The sequence below is a fragment of the Sinocyclocheilus rhinocerous genome, unplaced genomic scaffold, assembly GCF_001515625.1.
Source record: "Sinocyclocheilus rhinocerous isolate Xijiao unplaced genomic scaffold, SAMN03320098_v1.1 scaffold1442, whole genome shotgun sequence".
Taxonomy (NCBI): domain Eukaryota; kingdom Metazoa; phylum Chordata; class Actinopteri; order Cypriniformes; family Cyprinidae; genus Sinocyclocheilus; species Sinocyclocheilus rhinocerous.
The window spans coordinates 117,230-141,979 of NW_015656183.1; the positions used below are offsets into that span (position 1 = coordinate 117,230).

Consider the following 24,750-nt stretch of genomic DNA (forward strand, 5'->3'; position numbering starts at 1 on the left):
CCAACTGCTTTCAATTGAAAGTAGCTAAAACTGGTAGCTAAATGTCACTAGATGACATCACAATGGCAAATTCACTGATCTATATAAAGATGAACGTAGATCAGTGGGCAAGATGAGAACTTAGATAAGGTTTGTCCAAGAAGTTGCCAGTAGACAAGAGAAAAAACAAACAAACAGGAACACCACAAAGCACATGGAACAAATCACAAATAAAATACGTCTCAGGACGTAACACCCCCACCATTAAATTTTACAAGCCATGGATTGTAAAACAAACTACTCGTAAAAACTCCAATAGTAGTGCAACTCCGCCATTTTTTTTTCTTTTTAACCAACCCACTTAAGTCTCCACATCTGTAGTCCTAGAGAGCGCATCCGCCACCACATTGTCTTTACCACGGATGTGCTGGGGATTAAGGTTATACTCCTGGACAATTAGGGCCCAGCGCATCAAACGTTGGTTAGAGTTGGACATGCGGGAGAGAAAGATCAGTGGGTTATGGTCAGTGTACACATCGATAGGCACAGCACTGCTTCCTAAGTAAACCTCGAAATGCTGAAGAGCTAACAGCAAGGCGAGGACCTCCTTCTCAATCGTACTGTAGCGTTGTTGGCATTTCGAGAACTTCTTGGAGAAGAAGCAGATGGGGTGGTCAATTCCACGGGAGTCCTCCTGCAGCAGGACTGCTCCAGCACCGGTAGCACTGGCATCTACTTGGAGTTTAAAAGGCAAATCAAAATTAGGGGCAGACAACACTGGGGCATGGCAAAGGAGATCTTTGGCAGCCTTAAAGGCATTAACACACTCAGTGCTCCACTTAAAACTCTTGGTAGTACTGAGAAGGTCAGTAAGAGGAGACACAATAGTGGAGAAGTTACAACAAAATCCCCGGTAGTACCCAGTCATACCTAAAAACCGGCGTAAATCATGCTTGTTACGGGGTGTAGGAAACTCAAGTATGGCAGCAACCTTAGCGTCAACTGGCTTAACAAAACCCTGGCCAACTTGTTTCCCCAGATAGGTTACCACAGCTTTACCGATCTCACATTTAACAAGATTCAAGGTTAAAGAGGCAGCAGCCAGGCGACTGAATACCAACTCCAAAGTCTTTATGTGCTCTTCCCAGATTTTTTAATAGATGATTACATCATCTAAGTACGCGTCACAATTCGGGACATCTGACAAGACCACCTGCATAAGGCGCTGGAAGGTGGCAGGTGCATTTCTCATGCCAAAAGCTAGAACCTCATATTGTAGGAAATGTTCAGAAGTGACAAATGCGGAGATCTCAGATGCACGTGGAGTTAGGGGCACTTGCCAATAACCCTTTAACAGGTCTAACTTGGTGACATATCTAGCAGAGCCTACAACACAATCTTCTAACCGAGGCAGAGGAAAGGAGTCAGGTTTCGTTAAGGAGTTAACCTTATGGTAGTCGGTACAGAATCAATAGGAGCCGTCGGGTTTAGGCACTACTAAACAAGGCGAACTCCATGGACTCTGACTAGGCACTGCTAGACCATGCTGCAGCATATACTCAACCTCAGATCTCATTATGTCACGCTTCCTGGGGTTTACTCTATAAGGATGTTGCTTGACTGGATGAGATTCACCTACATCAATGTCATGTGTCAACATGGTCGTTCTACCAGGCACATCCGAAAAGAGTGAAGGAAATTCATGAACCAATTTAATAATTTGCTCACTCTGTTCTGTTGTCAGGTGTGCAAGAAAGCTCTGCAAATCACTCAATACGGCAGAGTTTTGAAGCTTTTTAGCTGCAACTTGTGTAACTTTTTCAACTGGCTCATCTTCGGGCATTTCACTAACAGTAGCCACTGCAACTGGTGAAACAGAGAAGGAAATAGGCTTCTCACCGTGCACAATAAACGGTTTCAACATATTTATGTGACATACACGGGTCTTACGACGTCGATCAGGAGTATGTATGACATCATTTGTGTCACTGAGCTTTTCTTTGACTTCATATGGACCCGAAAATTTAGATCGAAACACAGAACCTGGTTCAGGTAAGAGGACAAGAACATTATCACCAGGTTGAAAACTACGATTCACGCTTCTCTTATCTTCATTCGGGTCTTCATTCTTGACTGAGCTGTAATCAAGTGTTCTCTAGCGAGTTCGCAGGCCTTATACAGTCGCTCACGAACAGTGCTGACGTAGTCAAGAACGGTCACAGGCAGGGAGTCTTCAGCTAATAATTGTTCACTAAGCAACTTCAACGGGCCACGCACAGTGTGACCGAAAACAAGATCAGCCGGACTAAACCCAAGACTCTCTTGCTCTGCTTCACGGACAGCAAACATAAGGTACGGAAGACCCTCAGCCCAGTCCTTCCCATGGCCTACGCAATAGGAGCGCAACATTGATTTAAGGGTTTGATGAAATCTCTCAAGCGCACCCTGCGACTCCGGATGGAGAGCTGGTGTTTGACCCCCAACTCAGCAAGGGTCTGTGTGAATGCCTTGGATGTAAAATTCGACCCTTGGTCAGTTTGCACAACACGGGGCAGACCAAAGGTAGTGCAGAACTTCACCAACTCCTTAATGACGACTTAGCGCACCCTGCGACTCCGGATGGAGAGCTGGTGTTTGACCCCCAACTCAGCAAGGGTCTGTGTGAATGCCTTGGATGTAAAATTCGACCCTTGGTCAGTTTGCACAACACGGGGTAGACCAAAGGTAGTGCAGAACTTCACCAACTCCTTGATGACTTTGGCTTTAATCGAGTGTAAAAGAATCGCTTCTGGGAAACGTGTGGCGGTACACATGATTGTAAGAATGTATTCGTGGCCGGACTTAGATTTGGGTACCGGACCCACACAGTCAACAAAGAGTCGTTCAAAAGGTTCTCTCATAACCGGTATTGGCTGTAGAGGCGCAACTGGTATATTTTTGTTGGATTTCCCGGCCAATTGACATACAGGACACGATCTACAAAAGTTATATACATCCGATTTTAATCCGGGCCAATAAAAGTACCGTGAAACTCGGTGAAAGGTTTTTGTGACACCCAAGTGTCCTGACAGCGCATGTTCGTGAGCCAGTTTTAACACCTGCTCTCTATAACCAGCTGGCAATACAATTTGGAGGAATTCTTGCGAATCCTCATGAGCTTCACACCTCCACCTGCGCATGAGCACCGTATCTTCCCAGAAATAAGCTACCTTAGCATTGGACACTTGACTAAGGGGAACAGTAGCTTCAATGCATTTTACCAATGAGGGGTCTAATTTCTGAGCAGCAGCCAGTTGCTCCTTACCAACCTTTAAAGGAAATGTACCTGCACTCTCACTGTTAGGACGAACTTCTGGCTCTACTGGTATCTTATCTTCCACAAATTCGTCATGTGACACCAAAAATGATTCAGAGAGATCCACCATGTCTCTAAATTTAGACGATTGAGCACGAGTCACAATGCATGCAGGGAAAGCTGCAGGAAATTGACGTGCTAAGTCAGGTTGCTCACACACGCTAGGGTTATGGACCACAATTGGTCGGGGAAAAACTTTGCCCCCTGCGAGGTCATTCCCCAGAATAACGCCCACCCCCTCGACAGGTAACTGAGAATGTACACCAAGTTTTACAGTACCTGTTAGGAGTTCTGGCTTCAAGTAGACATTGTGAAGAGGAACGCTTATACACTGCATTCCAATTCCACGTATAAGCACATCTGTACCGGAGTAAGTCTCGGTAGACCGGGGGCAATAACTCCTCTAAAATAAATGACTGAACTGACCCAGTGTCTCTCAAAATGGTGACAGGTTTACTCTCAGAATCAACTGAGTGAGACACTGAGCCAGTCAGGAGAAAAGGCTGATAGGACAAAGCGGTTGTGTGGCTTTCATCAAATGCGGGGTGTACAAGTGCAACACTTTTAGATTTGTAAGCGGGATTATTTTTGAAGCTGATCAAGAGTAGTCATCTTGCTGGAGAGACACCATCTCTCGAAAAGGGTTTTCTTCTCCCTCGCGAACTCGACAAATGTCTGTTTGGCTGTTTTCATATTTGATCTAAATTTTTGACGTTATGCCTCAGGCACCAACTCGAACGCTCGCAGAACGGCAGATTTTACTACATCATAGTCAAGGGACTGATCTATTGGTAAGGCGGAGCAAACCTCTTGCGCTTTACCAGAAAGACTGCACTGCAACAAAAGAGCCCACACATCTTTTGGCCACCGTAATTTCGTAGCAACCCGTTCAAAGGCAATGAAATACGAATCTACTTCCGCTTCTCTAAACGGGGGTACGAGTTTAAGGTACTTGCCAACATCAAAATCTGGCTCAGTAGCTGCATTATCAGTACCTTGGTGTAAAACAGCAGCAGGTGAAGTGGGCAAAGGTAAACAAAGGGGGTGGTAAGCAGAATGGAGGGAGGAGCCAGGGTGGAGCCTTGAAAATATAGCAGAGGGAAGTCTAGAACGAGGCATAGGAACTGGCTTTCGATTTAATTCCCGAGCACGCAAGTCTAACTCACGCATCTTAATATCCCTATCTGCTTGAGCTTCTATAGCACGAAGCCTAATCTTCTGCCCTTCACACTCCTGTTTTTTTATTAGGAGGTCTAACTCCTTCAACTTGACCGCTAACATTGACTCACCCAGAGACTCAGTTGCCAGCCCAGGAAGAACCCCACCTGTCACAGCTTCTGCTGTGAATCCAGGTTGTTCCTCAGCACTGACAACAGAGTAATCTGGTAAAATCCCTACCTCGACTAGCTTTTCTCGCAAGTCATCTTTAATAACTTGTTTGGTAGCCTGCCTTGAAACCTCAATATTAAAGAAATCTGCTATTAAAAACAAATCTGCCTTCCTGCAACGTTCAAAAACCTCTATGGTAGGAGAAAGAGTAAATGAATTAAATCAAATTCCATAATTCTCACTACCACAGAAGCCTTCTCCTTCACCAAAAAAGAAATCAGCCAAACAGAACAAGAAAGAAATGAGCAGATACTTACAATTACACCACGGTAAACTTTCACTTGAAAGGACGAGCCCCCACTTGTTACGTGCTAGCCCTTTTAGTCTAGAGGTAATGGACCTAGCAGTAACAAACTTTTGGAGAGAGAAAGCACAGGGACCTCTTGTCTCCAGCCCCAATAACACACCTCCAAACAAAAGAAAATATTTAACTTTTAATTAAATCAAAAGAAAAAGATAAGGAAACATACGCTTCAGGAGGGGGCAAAGGCCAACACAACAAACAAAAAGATTACTAACTCAGTTAACCATAACTTACCTATACATAAACCAAAAGAAAATAAATAACAAAATGAACTTCCCTATCTCCTTGACTACCCAAACAACCAGGAGAAAAGCAATTAAAGAGAAAGGCACCCACCTCCCTACAAATTTCCTTACAAAATACTTAAATTCTAAACAAACTTACAAGTCTCCAACTAAACCCACAGTAGCACCAATGGTTAGCATTTAATAACAACGGACATAAGGTTATCTGGAGCCAGCGAAAAGCAGTCCATGTGACAGGTTACAATCTGCAACCCTCTCCCTCTCAGCTTGCTGTGAGGCAGTGCTGGCTTTATATGCTGGCTTTCTCCTGGCTGCAGCCAATCAGTGGAGCTGAGGTGAATGGGCAGCAAATCAGCAACAGGTGAACCCAATCACCTGCATGAGAATGGTAGCAGTAGACAAGAGAAAAAACAAACAAACAGGAACACCACAAAGCACATAGAACAAATCACAAATAAAATACGTCTCAGGACGTAACAGAAGGCTATCTGTTTGTGCACATATAAACGCTTTATCACAGCGCGTGCGTACCGCACTGAGATGTCTTGGACTTAAATGGCTTAAAAGTACTTTAATGTTTAAACTGACAAGACTTAAAACACGTGAGAATGAAAAACTTTCTTGAGGAAGCAGCACTGGCCTGATCGTTAAGATAGTTTTGGGGGGCTAAGGTGCCAGATAGGGGGGCTGAAACCCACCTAAAAAGGGTTTAACTGTCAATAAGCGTGACTGATACTCGAGCCAACTCCGCTCTAACTGTCAACTAACAGTAGAAGTCAGATTGCCCCCTAGTGGATGGCTAAAGATTTGCTAACTCATATTCATAAATCCTCAAGGGAATGTCTCTGAATTAACTGATGCTCGCGCCCCACAGGTTGAAAACCCCTGATCTAGATTAGAAATCACTGCATTCTGTCAGCAATGTAACGCGGCAGTAATGTATAGAGACCTCGGCTTGTAACTATACTCTACTATTTTGAAAATTATATCGGAATGGGAGAAATCGGCCCAAAATCAGCCCGATTATCTTGTGGTGTGTACCCAGCATAAAGGAGGTTGCAAAAAGCATTGAATAAAAGGGTATAATTAATTGTGGCCCATGTGTATTAAAGAAAAACCTTTATTTCATGATGAGATTTCTCTCCCATTTTAAATTCTTATTTTCCAATGAAAGGTTAGATTTTTGTAAATTTTTTAAAATGAAAGATCAAAATGATTAATTATACAGAATTATTTTCACAGCCTTCTTTGGTCATTTTGAGCATGCACAACTGTAGTTTTTTTAAGAGTTTTTTTAGGCGAGAATGTAGTTGATTAGACTTCAAATATGTGTTTTGTTAATAAAGATAACATATTTAAATTTGCTTTAACATTTTCAGAGATGTGAGCTGCCGAGAGCAGCATTACATCAGCCAGCTCTTCTGGAATTTGCCACGGACTCTTATGTCTCTATAGTGGTTAAACATGAGATATAATTTGTTTTGGGTAAATCTAACAGGCAGTCTTTGGTCTCATTAATCCATTATTTGTTCCAGAGCAAATTGTTTTGGCTTAGGGCAAAGTCTCATAACGTTTTATTTTATGTAACTTTAATACTGTATATCAGAGCGCTGCCTCATACTTTTGACTGAATTGACCCTTCGCAAAGACCCCTTAGTTACTGTTGCTATGTCCAACAAGCCATGGCGCTCCCACCACACCATGTTCTCATGCAGTAAAAATACATTGCGAAGTAAAGAGGACACAAACAACGCACTTACAGTCAAGACAGAGCAGGTTACTTTTGTTATGAAACAAAGTCTCAGATTTCAAATTAAGTCATTTTTAAAGAAAGTTCCCAGACATGTTTTTTTTTTTCAGTATCTTAAAACATATTAATGTCTAAAGTCTGGTAACAACACTGTATTCATCACAAACTGGGATGCAATAATATGTGAGCAACATGTATTCAAGGAGTAAGTTCATGCAAGTTCACGTATATCAGGAGCAACTATATTATTACATTAGTCTAATATTGGCTACACAGTAAATTCCCGAGTGTTAAATTAACACTGCATGGAGCATATATGGTCCCACTCTAAAAGAGTGTTAAAGTAACACTGAAGCAGTGTTAAAGTTAATGAGATAATTATGTGATTAATTAAGTTCTGATTGATCATTAGTGATGAACAGCTGCTGCTAACAAGCAGAATCACTGAAGAAAAGAGAAACACAAGAACTACAACTGACTTCAGCCACAGTCTTAGATGAATGAAATAAAAGACATTAAATCTCTCAAGATCTCAGCAGAAGATGATTGAACAACTCTACAAACAACATCACCAGCTTCACACATTACTAACCAGTTAGACTTTATTTCTGGAGTATCTAAAACAGAAGTTCTTTATTGAGAATTAATGTTTAATGTTTTTTTTCCTTCAACTTACCGTTTTTGTGAATAGTGGTTGCTTTAGTTGCCTCTTGACCCTTGACTTTTTAAACTTAAGTTTCTCTTTGGCTGGCACAATTGTGTGTATTAAACACATGTATGATGACAAGGAACTTATGTTAAAAACATGTCATGTGTTTTAGTTTCTGATTGCAATTTGTCTAAAGCTGTAGTGCTTTTATGATTTCTATGTTGTTGCAGTTATATGAGATAACAATGTGAGAAAAACTTCATAAATGACTTTTATAAATATGGTTCATAAAGAGGTTTCAATACAGGCACTCATAGACATGAAGAATCAGCATGTGATTCTCAGCAATGGTGACAAAATATTCTGATAATTTTTATGTGATTTTTGAACGTGACAAAACAAGGCAGTAAAAAGTCACAACAAAAAATAAAAATAAAAGCAAATAGTAATAATAAAAGAAAATACTAAGACAATGCAGTTTCATAATTTATTAATGTCGCAATGCATGCTGGGAGCCATGGATGAGTTATGATTGGTGCACCCAGAATGCACTGCAGCATGAATCTGTCTGATGATCGTCACCATTGTTGAGATTCATATGCTGATTCTTGATGTCTGCGTGTCTAAACAGTACAGATGTTCTATACTGATGTGCAAAGTGTTTTTAAAGCTCTTCATATTGTTTCATTAAAATGCAGTTGTGATCAATAACAAACTATATTACACATTACCACTAATGATGTCAGTGAACGTGACTACAGCATGACAACAATGCCATTATCAAAAAGACAGCCAATATAATCTAAACACGTTTTCTTGATTTTTCTTACCATAACCAATGTGTTTCATAAACACAGCTACAGCAACCAGAGAAAAACTATCGCTAAAAAGTCAAGTGTCAAGAGCCCAACTAAAGCAAACACTTATCTCCACAACGGTGACTTCAAATTGTGTTATTTTCAATAAACATTAACATCTAAATCTCTGTTAATTCTTAATAATACATTTTTAGATGCATGACAAACACAAATTCAAACTGGCTAGTAATGTGTGAAGCTGGTTATGCTGTTTGTAGAGTTGTTCAATCATCTTCTGCTGAGATCTTGAGAGATTTAATGTCTTCTTTTATTTCAGATTTCATCTAAGGCTGTGGCTGAAGTCAGTTGTAATTCTTGTTTCTCTTTTCTTCAGTGATTCTGCTTGTTAACAGCAGCTGTTCATCACTAATGATCAATCAGAACTTAATTAATCACATAATTATCTCATTCATTTTAACACTGCTTCAGTGTTACTTTAACACTCTTTTAGAGTGGGACCATATATGCTCCAAGCAGTGTTAATTTAACACTCGGGAATTTACTGTGTACTCGTAACAAAAAAAAAAGACAAAAAAACATGTTTTTTAGTCATAAACATGCTTTGTATGTATTATACAATACAAAAACTTTTTATATCTGAGAAACTAAATTATTATTGTTATGTTATAAACATCTAGTAATAAAAAAAGACTTATCAGAAATCATCTCCTCCGATGGCTTGCGTTCTTCTTCTGAGGTAAATTCTGGCTTATTTCTCTCAGCGTGTCTTCTTCCAAAAATGAAAAGTAGCCCAGATGAACTTAATGAATCTTCACGTTTTGTTTACGGAGGTGATATAGGCGTTTACATGTTCGGCTGTGTTCACATTACAGATAATGAGCTCAGACAGGAAAAATTTTACTTCTCATTAGTTTTTATACGGATTACTTTACCAGAGAAAATTTGTTTTCAAATGTGACGTAATTTGGAAGTAGACATTTCAACCTTTCTATACATATATGTGATGCGATCTGGGAAAACCTGTCGGATGTCGCGCTGGGACGTTTTCAGGAAATTAAAAAAATAGGTTGAATGTCAATTTTTTGTCAAAATTAGGTTTTCATTAAATTATTATTCTATAACATCTTGTCTATCATCTCTAAAAAATATCTTGGCAAAATTCACTTGTTTATTGCAGAAAAATAGCGATTTATTGCAGCAAGCAGAAAAGACTGTGTCTTTCTCTTATGTTAAGAACGTGCTGCGGAGGTGCTTTCTCTTAACACCACAAAAACAGTTAACCTATCTAAATAAACCACGTAACATCTATAATAAAGGTGTATCAATGTCCCGCCAGTCCTGTGTAAACTACGGCACACAAAGTTTTTTTATTTATTTATTTTTTAATGGGCTATTCCAATGATAAACAATGGAAAATCGTCCTCTTCAGGGTAACGTTAGTCTGTTTGTGTAATGATGCAGCTCCTGACAGACAGCTCTTGTTAAACCCGTGAAGTGAAAGTAAAACCTGTCTCACTTTAAACCCGCTTTTCTCAAAATTCCATTCCTGAAAATCATAGCTATCAGCCAACTTCAGATAGCCATAACTTTTATGTTCAAGCTATGGACAAAATAAAAACCTTTTCACATGGCTTTCACATGGTATCAAAACCTAAAAAAGGTAAAATTTCACCATGTGGTGGGCTTTCCTAGATCACATCACATATTTATCATGTCTGTGAGGCAAGTATTCGCTGAGATTCAGATTGTTTTATTTATGTGTCTGTGAAGAAACTTGACAGAGACCGAGACGGCAGAGAGCGCACCCTGTTTGTTTTCTTTATTTTTCAAAAGAACATTGCTTTGTTGCTATTATGACTATACATAATAAAAGTAAACAAAAATAAAAGTAGACCCTTTGCAGCTTCAAACAATGCCTTACTCTTATCTGTACGATCAAAAAAATGACGGACCACCAGTCCGGTGGTCCCAGTGGAAATCTTGGTGAAGTTGGACTATGTGGAGTAGAGTCCACCCATTCCCCTGCTCCTGAGGTTTGTTTGTCATCACCAGTCCCTTATAGATGACAGTGAGCCAATTCCCACCCTTGACTTCGTCCTCGAGCGTCTTCCTTTATCTCGCTGGTCCTGCCCAGCATCCAAGCATCAGCTCCTCCTTGGCCCTCCAGAACAGTGGTGTCACCCTGGATCTCTTTGGCACTGCCCGAGTGTCCACCACTTCCAGCTCAGTCGTCATCCCCTTGGTTCCCCAGAGCCCCCTCAAGGCTCCACCCTGGCTCCTCCCTCCATTCTGCTTACCACCCCCTTTGTTTACATTTGCCCCCTTCAACCTTCAAATGACTTCCCAGCTGTCTTTTATAGTGTTTCACACCAATTATGTAAATCTGTAGTTTGAACTATGAAATTATTAATTTAATATTTGCAATTAAAGACACAGGAAACACGTGGCGGCACTTTCTTTTTGTAGTATCACCATTCTACAACTAGATTCTCTGCATAAGCATGCTTAGAGTTGTGCTGATATTTACATACATTCCTATGTATAAGTACAAGTTGGTAGATCCCACACTATTTCTATATTGCCTTTGGTTTGTTGAGTTGCGTGAAACTGTTCTTATGCACTCATTACTCAAACATCTGTACGAACGCGCTGTTGATAAATGCTGGCCCTGGTTTTCCTGTGGTTTGTTCCTGTTTCCTTTGTTACCCTTCTTCCCACTTCTTTTTCATTTCCATAGACACTGATTAAGTTGTTCAATTGTTTTCAGTTTCATTGATTATTATTCTATGTCTTGTGTTGATATTTACTGCCATGTTTACTGCTGTGTTTGGTTGTATTCCAAGTGGAATACACTCATTTTTAAATACACTCATTACTCCTCATTTTGCCTGACCTGTTGTGACAGTATGGAGCTGCTATGATATCTTTATCAGAATTGGTTTGGTGTGAGGTGGTGCTATAGGTCTTGTCTTGGCAATATGTTAATGTACAGCAGTGAGGGAGATCTACCTACCTGCAAAGTTTAGTTCCTACCCTAAACAAATAAACCTGAACCAACTAATTAAAAAAATTCAGGAACACTTGATAATCAAAAACCAGTGTGTTGGAGCAGGGTTAGAACTGAACTTTGGAGTAGGGTGGAACTCCAGGAACAGCATTGGGCACCCCAATGTACAGTATGTCTTCTCATAGTTAAACACAGTCAGTTAAAGTTCATATGTGCAGTCTTGCATTGTACACAGTAAAATCCTGAGTGTTAAATTAACACTGCTCGGAGCATAAATGGTCCCACTCTAAAAGAGTGTTAAAGTAACACTGAAGCAGTGTTAAAGTTAATGAGATGATTATGTTATTAATTAAGTTCTGATTGATCATTAGTGATGAACACTCGCTGTTAACAAGCAGAATCACTGAAGAAAAGAGAAACAACAAGAAACTTATGATAAAGTCGTTTCATGTTTCTGGGTTTGTGATTGCATTTTGTCTAAATCTGTAGTGCTTTAATGATATGTGTGTGTTATTGCAGCTCTGCGATATGAGACAATGTGAGAAAACTATATAAACCCTTTTTAGAAATATGGCTCATAAAGAAGTTTAAAGTCTGGCACTCATAGACATGAAGAATCAGCATGTGAATCTCAGCGATGGTGACTAAATATTCTGATAATGTTGATATGTTTTTTGAACGTCACAAAACAAGGCAGTAAAAAGTCACAACAAAAATCAAAGCAAATAGTAAGAACAAAAGAAAATCCAAAGACAATGCAGCGGCATAATTTATTCATGTTGCAATGCATGCTGGGAGCCATGGATGAGTTATGATTGGTGCACCCAGAATGCACTGCAACATGAATCTGTCTGATGATCGTCACCATTGTTGAGATTCATATGCTGATCCTTGATGTCTGTGTGTCTAAACAGCACAGATGTTCTAAACTGGTGTGCAAAGTGTTTTTTAAAGCTCTTCGTATTTCTTTAAAATGCAGGTGTTATCAATAACAAACTATATTACACATCACCACTGATGACATCCGTGATTCCGGCCATGCATGACAACTACAACAGTATCAAAAAACAGCCAATATAACCTGATCACGTTTTCTCCTAGTTTTTCTTGCCATAACAAATGTGTTTCATAAACACAGTTACAGCAACCAGAGAAAAACTAATGTTAGTGTTACTTTAACACTCTTTTAGAGTGGGACCATATATGCTCCAAGCAGTGTTAATTTAACACTCAGGAATTTACTGTGTAAATGTATTCTAATAAGACTTGCCATTGTCTATTCATTAAAAATCAAGCAAAAAAAAAACTCATTGCTCTTTTCTGAATAACTTTAGCAGCTTTAATAAACCCTCTACAACTTGATATTGGACCAGTTTCAAGATTTCTTTGTTCTATTGCTTGTATTTCTTTCCTCTTCATTTTATTACTGACTGGTCCCTTTTAAAAGCAATGTTTGTAGCATATAACATATGCTACATGTTTGCGCTATGTAGTATAGCAGTGTTATCAGATTCTGTGTGCTTGAAACCGTGTTATCTCATTGTGTATGTACTTGTTTTGCTTTGATAAGAAAGAGTTTGCACTTTCCTACAGAACCTACATTTTTTTGTCTCTATTTCTCTCTCTCTCCTTCTCTCATCTCCTCACAGTGAAGGTGAAGGCAAAATGTGCACCCACATTCTTTGCTTGTGCAAACGGGGTCCACTGCATTATTGGCCGCTTCCAGTGTAATGGTTTCAGAGACTGCCCGGATGGCAGCGATGAAGACAACTGCAGTGAGTATCCAATGTGCAGCCAAGGCAACTGTTTGTTCTAATACGTGCCATAACACTTTAGATTTTCATATGAAGGAGGTTGCTATGGAAATTAAGGAGTATGGCAAGCCATGCAGTGTCTCAATCACTACTGCTGTGAGTGAGAAAATGCACAGTTGGGCAGCAGTCACCCGAAGCACAGAATGTTGTTTAGGTTCTGATATAGGTTATGAAGGAATAAATCACTCCTAGACTTGTTTTAAGAGAGGATTAACTCATCACCATTTGAAATGGCTTCACTTTAATAAAACAAACTCAAAAGTAATCAATCAAAATAACAGCGAGAAAGTCTTCACCTTGAGATGCGGTGTGAATGTGTTACAAGCATTACATTATATAGTCGACTGAATTTTTTTTTTTTATTCATTTATTTTTATTCCCAGTGAAAAGGAGTTCAAACTCCCACCCGGGTGACACTACTCCAATAATAGACCATGTAAAATACCAAAATAATAATAATAATAATATCTTTAAGATATTGCCAAGTAACGTTGCAAACAACAATAAAATCAGAAATGGACTTTAATTGCAAGCGACACAAGTATACGAAAAACAAAGGTATTGTTTCCTATTTTTTCCTGGTGTTTGTTATTATTTAAAATTTTATATACATTTTTATAAACCTTTTTTTTTATTATTATAGCAAATCACTGAGAATGCGCTATAATCATCATCATTAAATTATTATTTAATCAATAATAAATAGAGTCATAGCAACAGAGCGGAGGCAAGAAATCTGCGGAGAATCTGCTCGCCTGGAAGATTCCGTAACTGACATGGATTTACAGAAAATTACTGTTGTTTTCAAATAAATAATTTTACATACTTATTCCCAGCACTTTATTAAGCTTTGGGTCACATCTCAAATGACAAGGGATCAACTTATAATCATGTTTTTATTAATTAGCCCGTGAACTCATTCTCTCAGATGGCCTGGGAATGCAGCGCATTCGCAGCTTATATGGACGGAACGCCACTAATAGATATATAGAGATAACATGAGAGAATTAATAAATGATAAGTGAGATTGACGTTTTGAAACTCCAAAATGGCAGTGCTGCTTCTGAAAACAGCCTGGGGCCCCCTACCCAGTTTAGCTAACATCCTGTAGAGGTGAGAGGAAAAGCAGGTGTCTCTGCTGTGGTTAGCAACCGTTACATGGAAAGATGCTGATTATGTGTGTGTGTGCGTCTCACTTACACTTTTAGAGGTGTTGAATCTGCAGACCGAAATAAAGATAGATTTGCTTCGCTGTTTAGAGGTGTTGCTTTTACAAACTGAAATTTTTTTGCAGCTGTAAGCAGAGTAACTATGACAAAGGTCATGTTTCCTGTGCTTTAGTAACCATAGCAACGATGGCCCTCTGTATAGTCAGGTGGTTATGTATGTGTGTGTATTTGTTTGCAATGCTTAACTTGTATGTACATTATTCTTATCATAACCCCTGCAGCAGAAATGAGCTCCTTCTGTTCCTTTTCAGTCGGTTACTCTCGACATCACGTTGATGACCGACAAGTGTAAACTAAACGCACATTGGTATGCGATGATTGCATCCAGCTGCCGCTGATCGCAGCGTGAGTATAAATAGGCAGCAGGTGCAATGCATACTCAGCTTTTTGCTTCGGAGCAGAGCGGTGTCAATCACTCTTACCAAGCTTCAGTTGTGAATGGGACGAGTTCAGCGCACTCTAATGTAGCTTCTTCATGTTGGTGGAACAGTGCAACAGTGGTGGTTGTTTTCCCGTTTCGAGTGGGTTGCACACATCAGGCTGCACTACCCCCTGTTTGTGTTGCAGACGACCATCTCCCCTGTGCGCTTCAGCACGCTAAAAGAGCTTTTTTCCCTAAAAGATCATTCACTGGTGCATCTTTTTAAAGACGATGTTGCATCTGGAAATCTTAATATTGCGTCTTTGTAAAGACGATGTTGCGTCTTGCTATATACAACGAATCACCCGTGCATTTCTGGATGCGGTTGTTACATGGCATCGGGTGATGGTCACGATCGATGCTTCATGTGTCTGGGCATTAAGCACCCTGAGGTGGCGTTCGTGGATGAGGTATGTTCTTATTGCGGGAAGATGACCATCTCGGAGTTGAGGACCAAGCTCCGTTACCTCAAAGGGGGCGGGGTAACCTCTGTCTCAATCGAATTCTCGTCTTGGCGGTAGCCAAGTGGGGGCTATTTCAGGCAGTAGCACGGGTGGTCTGAGGGTAACAGTGATGGCAAATTCTCCAGGGAACTAACTCTCGGGGGACCATTGCTTCTCTTGCACGCCACCAGTTCAGCTTCCATAGGAACGTGATGGGTCTTCTACAAGGAGCATACCAGCAGTATCCTTTGGCACTCCTCCTGACAATTGGATGTTGATCACTGCATCAAAGGGTGAGGCGGAGCTTTCTGGAGAGAAAGACTCGGCTGTGCTGCTGCCCTCCGGGACAGTAGCAACACCTGAATCGGATCTGGAAATAACGGCTATGCTTTCCCAAGCCACCAAAAGACTAAGGGTTCAAGTGGCGACTTCCACTGTGTCCTCAATCCTCAAGGTTGGACGATTGGTTTTACGGGGTGGCCCATGCTGGTTCTCAATGCCCCGCCCCAGCGCCATTCTTCCCGAAGGTGCATGAAGAGCTTATCAGATTGTGGACGGCACCTTTTTTTGCTGAAAACCGACCTGCTAGCGTCCTTCTCCATCACCACTCTCAACGGTGGTGCGACCCAGAGAGGGAGGGAACTGCTCTTCAGGAAATGGTGAAAGCACCTCTCCCTCCTCCAGAGGACGGCTGGGTGGAGAATCTTTTGTTTCCAAAAATCTCAACAATAGAGCAGTTTTCTCTATCTCTGGGTCCCAAAGAGGGCACGGAGAGTCACGGACAAACGAAATCCAGAACACGCTCATCCTCCTCTGTCGGCAGCAGGCAGCAGCGGGCGGTTCAAGAGCATCATCAAAAGCCCTATTCATGCACCCTCTGCCCGTGGAACCAGGTAAGCATTGCACCGCACACTCAGACCCCTCTTCGATTCACCTATAAGCCGCCAGAGCTGGGTCCCTGCGTTCCACCTTACTGCCCCACATCGGTGGTTCCACTAGTCCCGCTTGAACGGTATCTGGGCCCGGTCCCTCCAGCCGTTATGAAGACGTAGTTTTACAGCCCCTACTTCATTGTACTCAAGAAAGGCAGTGGGTTACGACCAATCTTGGACCTGCGTGTCTTGGACCGTGCCCTACCATTCAAGATGTTGACACAGAAACGCATTTTCAGGTGCATCCATCCCCGAGATTGGTTTACAGCGATCGTGTCGATCCTTCCCCGACACAGACCATTTCTGCAGTTTGCGTTTGAAGGACGTGCATATCAATACAAGGTCCTGTCCCTCTCCCCCCGTGTTGCAAAAGTTGCGGAGGGGGCTGTTGTTCCCCTCAGAGAGCAAGATTGGTTTATACTAGCTCAGTCTCGGGATCAGTTGTGCGAGCACAGGAACCTGGTGCTCAGGCACCTCAGCCATTTGGGTGAGGAAAAGAGCAAACTCTCCCCGATGCAGAGGATCTCTTTTCTCAGTATGGAGATGGATTCGGTCCAACAGACAAAACGCCTCACAGAGGATTGTGTGCAGTCGATGTTGAACTGCTTGAATTCGTTCAAGGGCCGCTGCCACGGCTGCTGTACCACCGCTGAGTGGCCGGCTTACCGGCTCGGCTCCTCAGCGAAAACCTGAGTATGTGTTGCATCTTCTGCTTATTTATACTCACGCTGCAATCAGCGGCAGCTAGATGCTATCATCGCATGCCAGTGTGCATTGGCTCATTTAGTTTACACTCAAAGTAGATTGGTCTCTCTAGCAAGATCCCCAATTTCATCGGTCATCAACGTGATGTCTCTCCGTTCCCTCCTTTAGGGAACGAAGGTTACATACGCAACCGAGACAGTCCTGGTTGTGTCTTTCTTCACCTCTCCTTCTTCTTCTTCTTTTTTTTTTGACAGCCTTGTCGTGTCTTTTTTGTAAACTTTCTATAATTAAATCAGCAAAATAAATTTCTAGTTCACCTGTTTTATTTAAGATTTATTTAAGATTCCTGTGTGTGAGGATTGGTTAGGAGATTGAAATTCATTTTTTATTGAATCTGATCCAACAGCATTTACTGCAAAAAAGATTGCTAAAGGCAAACGATTTTATTAATAAATCTACCAATTTCTTTGTAAAAATAAATAAATAAATAAATAAAAGATGCTGCCATCTTTCTAATATCATTTTCACATCCCTGTGATTACTCAGTAAATATACATTTATGACATTTAATATTTTGGCTTTCATAACTATTTATGTTTGTCTTTCTTCATAAGAAAATATTAACACATTTTTTTAAATTTAGATAATTTGACATGCAATGACAAAGTATTTTATATAATTTTTATATTATATGAAATTTGAGCACTTTTCAGCACGTCCTGATTTTGCTGAGTTAGATGTGTTCCTAGGTCAACATATTTTGTTGACCCTGGAACAACATTTTAATCTAAACTTTAGTCTTGACCATATCCCTGCACCTAAACCTAACCTTAACCATGAGTAATCCCTAAAATCAGAGGAAATGATAGATGAATGACACTGATGTACAAGCACCAAACACTGATTGTAAGCCTAAACTTCACAAAAACTATATACTGATTCTTCAAATCTGATCAACATCTTCAAACAAAGATGTTGATCCAGGAACATGTCGCACTTGGTAAAATCAGGTTCTGCCACTTTTTATTTGTCATATTTGAATAAATAAATTTGAATATATATAAAATGAAATCATATTTTATTCATTATAGTAGAAGAAAGAGAGAGATCTATGAAACAATAACAAGTAATAATACTGTTCATTTATTCATCTCTCTCCCCACTCCACAGCTTCTAATCCTCTGGTGTGTTCATCTGCACGGTTCCACTGTGACAATGGACGGTGTGTAGATCGCAGTTTTCTATGCAATGGACAGGATAACTGTCAAGATAACAGTGATGAAGAAAACTGCCTTACAACAGCAGGTACAGGCATACACTACCCAAACACGTTTGCACGCACCTGATTAAATGCATGTTTTGAATAAATTTTAAAATGACTTCACCAAAAGGTTTATGCTTAAATGTTTTAAATTGCATTTCCAGAGAAAAGTATTAATGTACATAGATGTTTCTGTAACCAGAGGTCAAAGGCTCAGTTCCCGAGAAATGCATGAACTGCTAAAGTGTATACTTTTTAGTGCTGTATAAGTTAGGATAAATTTGTTCATTAAACAAATAACTGAATATTTAAATAAAAGTATTTTTAAAATGTAAGGATATATAGAGTTTGTCTTGACAAACTTTACTGTTGGTTTTACAAAACGTCATAACCTTTAACACAAAAACGCATGAGATCCTGACAGACTTTATTAGACCATATCAGAACCCCTAAAGACCCCATCAGATTACTCCAGACCTCATTAGATCTATTCAGACTCCTAAATGTATACTTTCAGTGCTGTATAAGTTAGGATAAATGTGTTCATTGAACAAATAACTGAATATTTTAATAGAAAAACATGTAAGAACCTTATTAGATATCTAAGAAACCACTTTAGACATAAGTAATTGCCATTCTCCGTTGACTGTTAGGCATTTCTAGCATGTTGTTAAGTGTTGCTATAACGTTCACTACCTTATTTTTGATTTGGCTGTAGAATGCAGTTGTCACTTCCATATATTACTGAAATGTGTGTGTACAGAACAGGATTAAAGTGATAGTTCACCCAAAAAAGAAACTTTGATATTAATTTACTCATCTTCAGGCTTTTCAAGATGTAGTTGACTTTTTATCTTCAGTAGAACAGTAAAGTTTTTAGCTGAAACTGTGGTGCTTGGTGATCATAAAATGCAAATCAGTGGCTACCTGTTTTGGAGAATTAAAAAAAGCACATCAAGGAACACAAAAATGAATACCTGTGGTCAATGTTCCCTCAAATTTTTTTTCTTGCTGAGCAAAACTTTTCTCTTCAATTGCACAGATGGGGCACGTTGTAACTGTGTAACAATATGCTATTCTATTACATTAGCGATGTAATTTACACTATTTACATTAATGAATTTTAATGAGAAACAATGAGAAACAGGTGAATAAAAACTGACAGTCAATGTTTAATGTTCAGACATTATTATTTCAAGACATGTAAACCATTTTTGCTTGTTTATGTGGGCCATCCCAAGCATGGTTGCAATGTGTTTTCATTGTCAAACTCCAAAATCAGATTATTTTTCATTTTTAAAAAACGCCATTATTTTATTTAAAAAATATATATATTTTATTTTATTAACAAAATATTTGAGTTTGTCTTGTATATTTTTTTTCATTAAATCAGATAATATTTTAAGCTGGCATATGGTCATGTTACAACGTGCCCCTCAGATGTTACAATGTACCTGCCTCGGGTTATTAAAGAAGTTTCTTATGCTCATCAAGGCTGTATCTATTTGATAAAAATACTGAATATTATTTCACAAAATAATGTGAAATATTATTGCAATTTAAAATAAAAGTTTTCTATTTTAATATACTTTAAAATATAATTTATTCCTATGAAGCAAAGCAATTTTCAGCATCATTACTCCAGTTTTCAGTGTCACATGATCCTTCACAAATCATTCTAATATGCTGATTTTTATAATCAATGTTGGAAACAGTTCTGCTGCTTTATATTTTTTTGGGACCTGTGATATTTTTCAGGATTCTTTGATAAATAAAAAGTTAAAAAGAACAGTGTTTATTCAAAATAGAAATTTTGTTTTACAATATACACTAGGGGAGCGTGGGGCACAAAGTAACGCGTGGTTAGTTGTAACACACGTGGTTTGAATATTTCCACACATGCTAGCATAACACAATTTACAGTATTTATTAGTTACCATATCAACATTATATAGAAAAAAAAGTGCGCCAAAATTCACAAATCTTTTGAAGATATATCGCTGAACATTAAAATTCTGGCTTAATTAAATTTTTCATCTCAGTTTTTATTATTCATTTAAAATGAAACAAATCTGCTATTATTTCAATCTCCAATCTGTTATTTATCAGTTCAGATCGTTTTTTAATGCTTTGATAACTAGCAGAAGACACTAACCAGTTTTAAATTATTTAAAAAATATATATATTTTATTTTATTAACAAAATATTTGAGTTTGTCTTGTATATTTTTTTTCATTAAATCAGATAATATTTTAAGCTGGCATATGGTCATGTTACAACGTGCCCCTCAGATGTTACAATGTACCTGTAACGACGAGTCAGAGGAGTGAAGATCCATCTGCAGCTTTATTATCACAATGATAAATATAGTACAGAGGCAACAGCTCAGAAGAGGTGAAGAATTCACAGTCCAGATAACAGGCCAGAGATCGGGACAGGCAGATTAACATTCACAAACCAGAGAACAGGCGTGAGGTCGGGGCAGGCAGATAAACAATCACAGTCCAGGTAACAGGCAGAGGGTCGAGGCAGGCGGCAAGGATCAGACATGAGAATACAGTCCAGGTTCAAACACAGAGAAGATAATGCACAGAAGAACGCTCAGGAATGACCACCGTAGCAAATCAAGACTTCGCAATGAGAGTGTGAGTGAGCAGTGCTTAAATGTGTGTATGAGTGAGTGAATGATTGGATGCAGGTGTAGTGCAATCAGTCCTAGGAATGAAGGCTGATGGGAATTGAAGTCCGAATCAAAATGGTTAATACTCAGGTGAAGGTTCCCTCTGGTGGTGCAAGAGAGGCAATACAGGAGTGAAGATCCATCTGCAGCTTTATTATCACAATGATAACTATAGTACAGAGGCAACAGCTCAGAAGAGGCAAAGAATTCACAGTCCAGATAACAGGCCAGAGATCGGGACAGGCAGATTAACATTCACAAACCAGAGAACAGGCGTGAGGTCGGGGCAGGCAGATAAACAATCACAGTCCAGGTAACAGGCAGAGGGTCGAGGCAGGCAGCAAGGATCAGACACGAGAATACAGTCCAGGTTCAAACACAGAGAAGATAATGCACAGAAGAACACTCAGAAATGACCACTGTAGCAAATCAAGACTTCGCAATGAGAGTGTGAGTGAGCAGTGCTAAATGCGTGTAAGAGTGAGTGAATGATTGGATGCAGGTGTAGCGCAATCAGTCTTAGGAATGAAGGCTGATGGGAATTGAAGTCCGAATCAAAACAGTCAATACTCAGGTGAAGGTTCCCTCTGGTGGTGCAAGAGAGGCAATACGGGAGCCTCACTTGTAACAGGGCCCCCACCCTGCGAGCGGCTCCTGACGCAAGGGGACAAGCGACGCCGGGGTCGTCCACGTGGTTGAGGGGCCGGCTTTTCCAGATGTGTCCTATGGAACTCTTCAGTGATTAACGGATCGAGAATGTCCCCTGCGTTGACCCAGGACAATTCCTCCGGACCGTACCCCTCCCAGTCAACCAGGTACTGGAGAACACTGCCCCGGCGTCGTGAGTCGACCAGTTCTTGAATCTGATACGTCTCCTCGCCGTCGACCAGAATGGGCGGGGGCATCTGAACCTCGGTCTCTCCCTCCTGTGCCCCTCCTGTGTTTCAACAGCGAAACATGAAAAGTAGGATAAATAGCAGGTAAATCTAGACGGAACGAAACTGGTGTAATTTGTCTAATGGTTTTGATTGGACCAACATACCTAGGACTGAGTTTCTTGCAAGGAAGTCTGAGGCGAATGTCTCTGGTGGATAGCCAAACCCACTGCCCCGGGGTGTATTCAGGACCAGGACGATGGTGACGGTTGGCCTGTTCCTCCTGTCTTCTCAAAGCCCGCTGCAAATGGGTGTGTGCTTGATTCCATGTTTCTTCGCTGCATCTTAGCCAGCAGGTAACAGAGGATAAGTCAAACGGTTCCCCTGACCAGGGGAACAGATGCGGTTGGTAGCCTAAGACACATTTGAAGGGTGTCACGCCAGTGGCAGGCTTCTGGAGAGAATTTTGTGCATACTCGGCCCACATTAAGAACTTGCTCCAATCCGTTTGGTTTTGGTGACAGTAAGCTCGGAGGAAGCGTGAAAGTTCTTGGTTCAGTCGTTCCGTCTGACCATTGGATTGCGGATGATAACCAGAAGTAAGACTGACATTCACGTTGAGATGTTTGAAGAAGGCTGACCAGACTCGAGAAGTGAATTGAGGACCCCTATCGGACACGATATCTTCGGGGAGACCATAGAATCGAAATGCATAATTGCATAGTACCTCAGCTGTTTCGAAGGCAGTGGGAAGTTTGGGTAGAGGAATGAAGCGACAGGATTTTGAGAACCGGTCGATGACTGTAAGAACGGTGGTATAGCCCTGAGAGTTTGGCAGATCTGTGACGAAATCTACAGCTATATGAGACCATGGGCTTTGAGGAATGGGAAGTGGCTGCAGTAGGCCGGCGGGTAACTGTCGTGAATTCTTGGATGTGTTACATTCTGTGCAGTTGTTGACGAATACCACAGTGTCTGCTGAAATGGTTGGCCACCAGAACCGAATCTTGAGAAGGTGCAGAGTAGCAGTGATACCCGGATGCCCTGAGCTGAGGGTGGCATGTACTTGATGGATGAGTTTCTTTCTAAGCAGTTTGGGGACGAAAGTGAGGCTCGCCGACAGGCTTTGCCAAATCACCGACAAATGCCCGAAATCGGAGGCAAATCGGTGCTCGTTCTATTGAAATAAACATCTCCATTAGCATATACGTAGTTAATCGTTAGCATAAGTGTGGCTAACGCTAATATAATGAGCATTAGAATGAATTTTGTTCATTTTGTTCAAAATGGCAGCAGAACTATGACTAAACTTTTGGGTGAAACTTGTTTACTTTTTTCATACTTTTATTACTTGTGGAAAAACTTGAAACACTTTTAAATAAGTATAAAGAATGGCATTGGTTTTCTGCATAATTTCTGAATTTCTGCATAATGACATTCAAAATATTAAACCAAAATTAAATTTCATGCAATGGTGTTCTAGGACTGCTATAAAGTTACATTTTTTAATCTAAATTATGTTCTGAGAAATCAGCCTCTTGATGAGATCAGGACACTACATGACCATCAACAAGTAGCCATCACCATCTGATCAACTTGTGTTTTTACATTCTTTACGATAACAAATGTGCTTCAGAAACACGTAGTCAGTCAGTGCAGCTGCAGCACCTTAAAAGCGCTCGTCAAAGTCAAAATGTTTTAACCAATCAAATTGAAGAAGGCGGTATTTACTGTTCACAGAACTTGAGCTGAGCTGCGCAGCATTTGAATGCGAGCTGAGGTAAGATGTAAACAGCTAAACATGATGAGACAATTCAGCAATATTTGCCAACGGTTTACAAAAAATATTTAACAACAGACATTCATTTTCAGGCATGCAAACTACTAGGCCTACCTACTGGCCTTTTCGAATTTCTCAGATTTTAATGCCATTTACATTGTTTGCCACAGTGTATATATAAACATTAACGTAGCCGTTTTCAGCAGACGTTTGTGTATCGTTATATTTCTTCCGAAATTTCACGTGTCTAAGAAAATGTTTAAAAAAACTATAAAAATATAATTCTCAAATTTACTAGAATATTGTAAATCTGAAGACTTTCGCTTTCAAGTGCCGTGATTAGGAAAGTTCTATTTTTCTATTAAAGATATTTTAATGTAAATGTTTTAACGGTTTAATGTTTAAAATTTTTTTTTTTTCCTGTGATCAAAGCTGAATTTTCAGCATCATTAGGCTACTCCAGTCTTTAGTGTCACATGGTCCTTCAAAAATCATTCTAATAATATGCTGATTTGCTGCTTAATTATTTTCAGTTATTTTTTGTGCTCAGTTATTAATAATGGTTCTTATTATTATCAATACTGACAACCGTTTTTGTTTCTTAATATTTTTGTGGAAACTGTGACACTTAACTTTTTCAGGATTATTTGTTGAATACAAAGTTAAAGAACAACATATTTTATATATAAATAATTTGTAATAAGTGTATCTTTACTGTCACTTAAATCAATTTAATGCAACCTTGTTGAATAAAAGTATTATTATTATTATTATTATTATTATTTTAAATCTTAGACTGAATGGTGATGTATCACATTTTCCACAAAAATATGAAGCAGCACAACTGTTTTCAACATTGATAATAATCAGAAATGTTTTTCGAGCAAATCAGCATATTAGAATGATTTCTGACGAATCATGTGACACTGAAGACCAGAGTAATTATGCTGAAAATTCAGCGTTGATCACAGAAATAAATTGTTTACTATATATTTGCATAGAAAACAGCTATTCTAAATTGTAACTCTATATATTTCACATATTACAGTTTACTGTATTTTTCATCATCATAAAATTCTTCATCATATAAAAACTCTTGTCAAGCAATTGAAAG

The 24,750-nt window shown here is 39.7% G+C and overlaps 1 protein-coding gene and 1 long non-coding RNA gene across 3 annotated transcripts in view; one reads left to right on the forward strand and one right to left on the reverse strand.

Annotated features, from left to right (window-relative positions):
- ldlrad3 (low density lipoprotein receptor class A domain containing 3) overlaps window positions 1-24,750 on the forward strand; it is a 101,122-nt gene that overhangs the window by 50,703 nt on the left and 25,669 nt on the right. For both annotated transcript variants that reach the window (XM_016527370.1, XM_016527369.1), the window contains exons 3-4: window positions 13,146-13,271; window positions 18,211-18,345. In XM_016527370.1, coding sequence (XP_016382856.1) covers window positions 13,146-13,271; window positions 18,211-18,345 — 261 coding nt within the window. The remainder of the gene's footprint in view (window positions 1-13,145; window positions 13,272-18,210; window positions 18,346-24,750) is intronic.
- Window positions 4,737-5,745, reverse strand: LOC107719834 (uncharacterized). Its single transcript, XR_001637552.1, has 3 exons — window positions 5,412-5,745; window positions 4,981-5,130; window positions 4,737-4,792 (listed from the first exon to the last, which is right to left on the reverse strand). It is a non-coding gene; the product is annotated as an uncharacterized LOC107719834 (long non-coding RNA).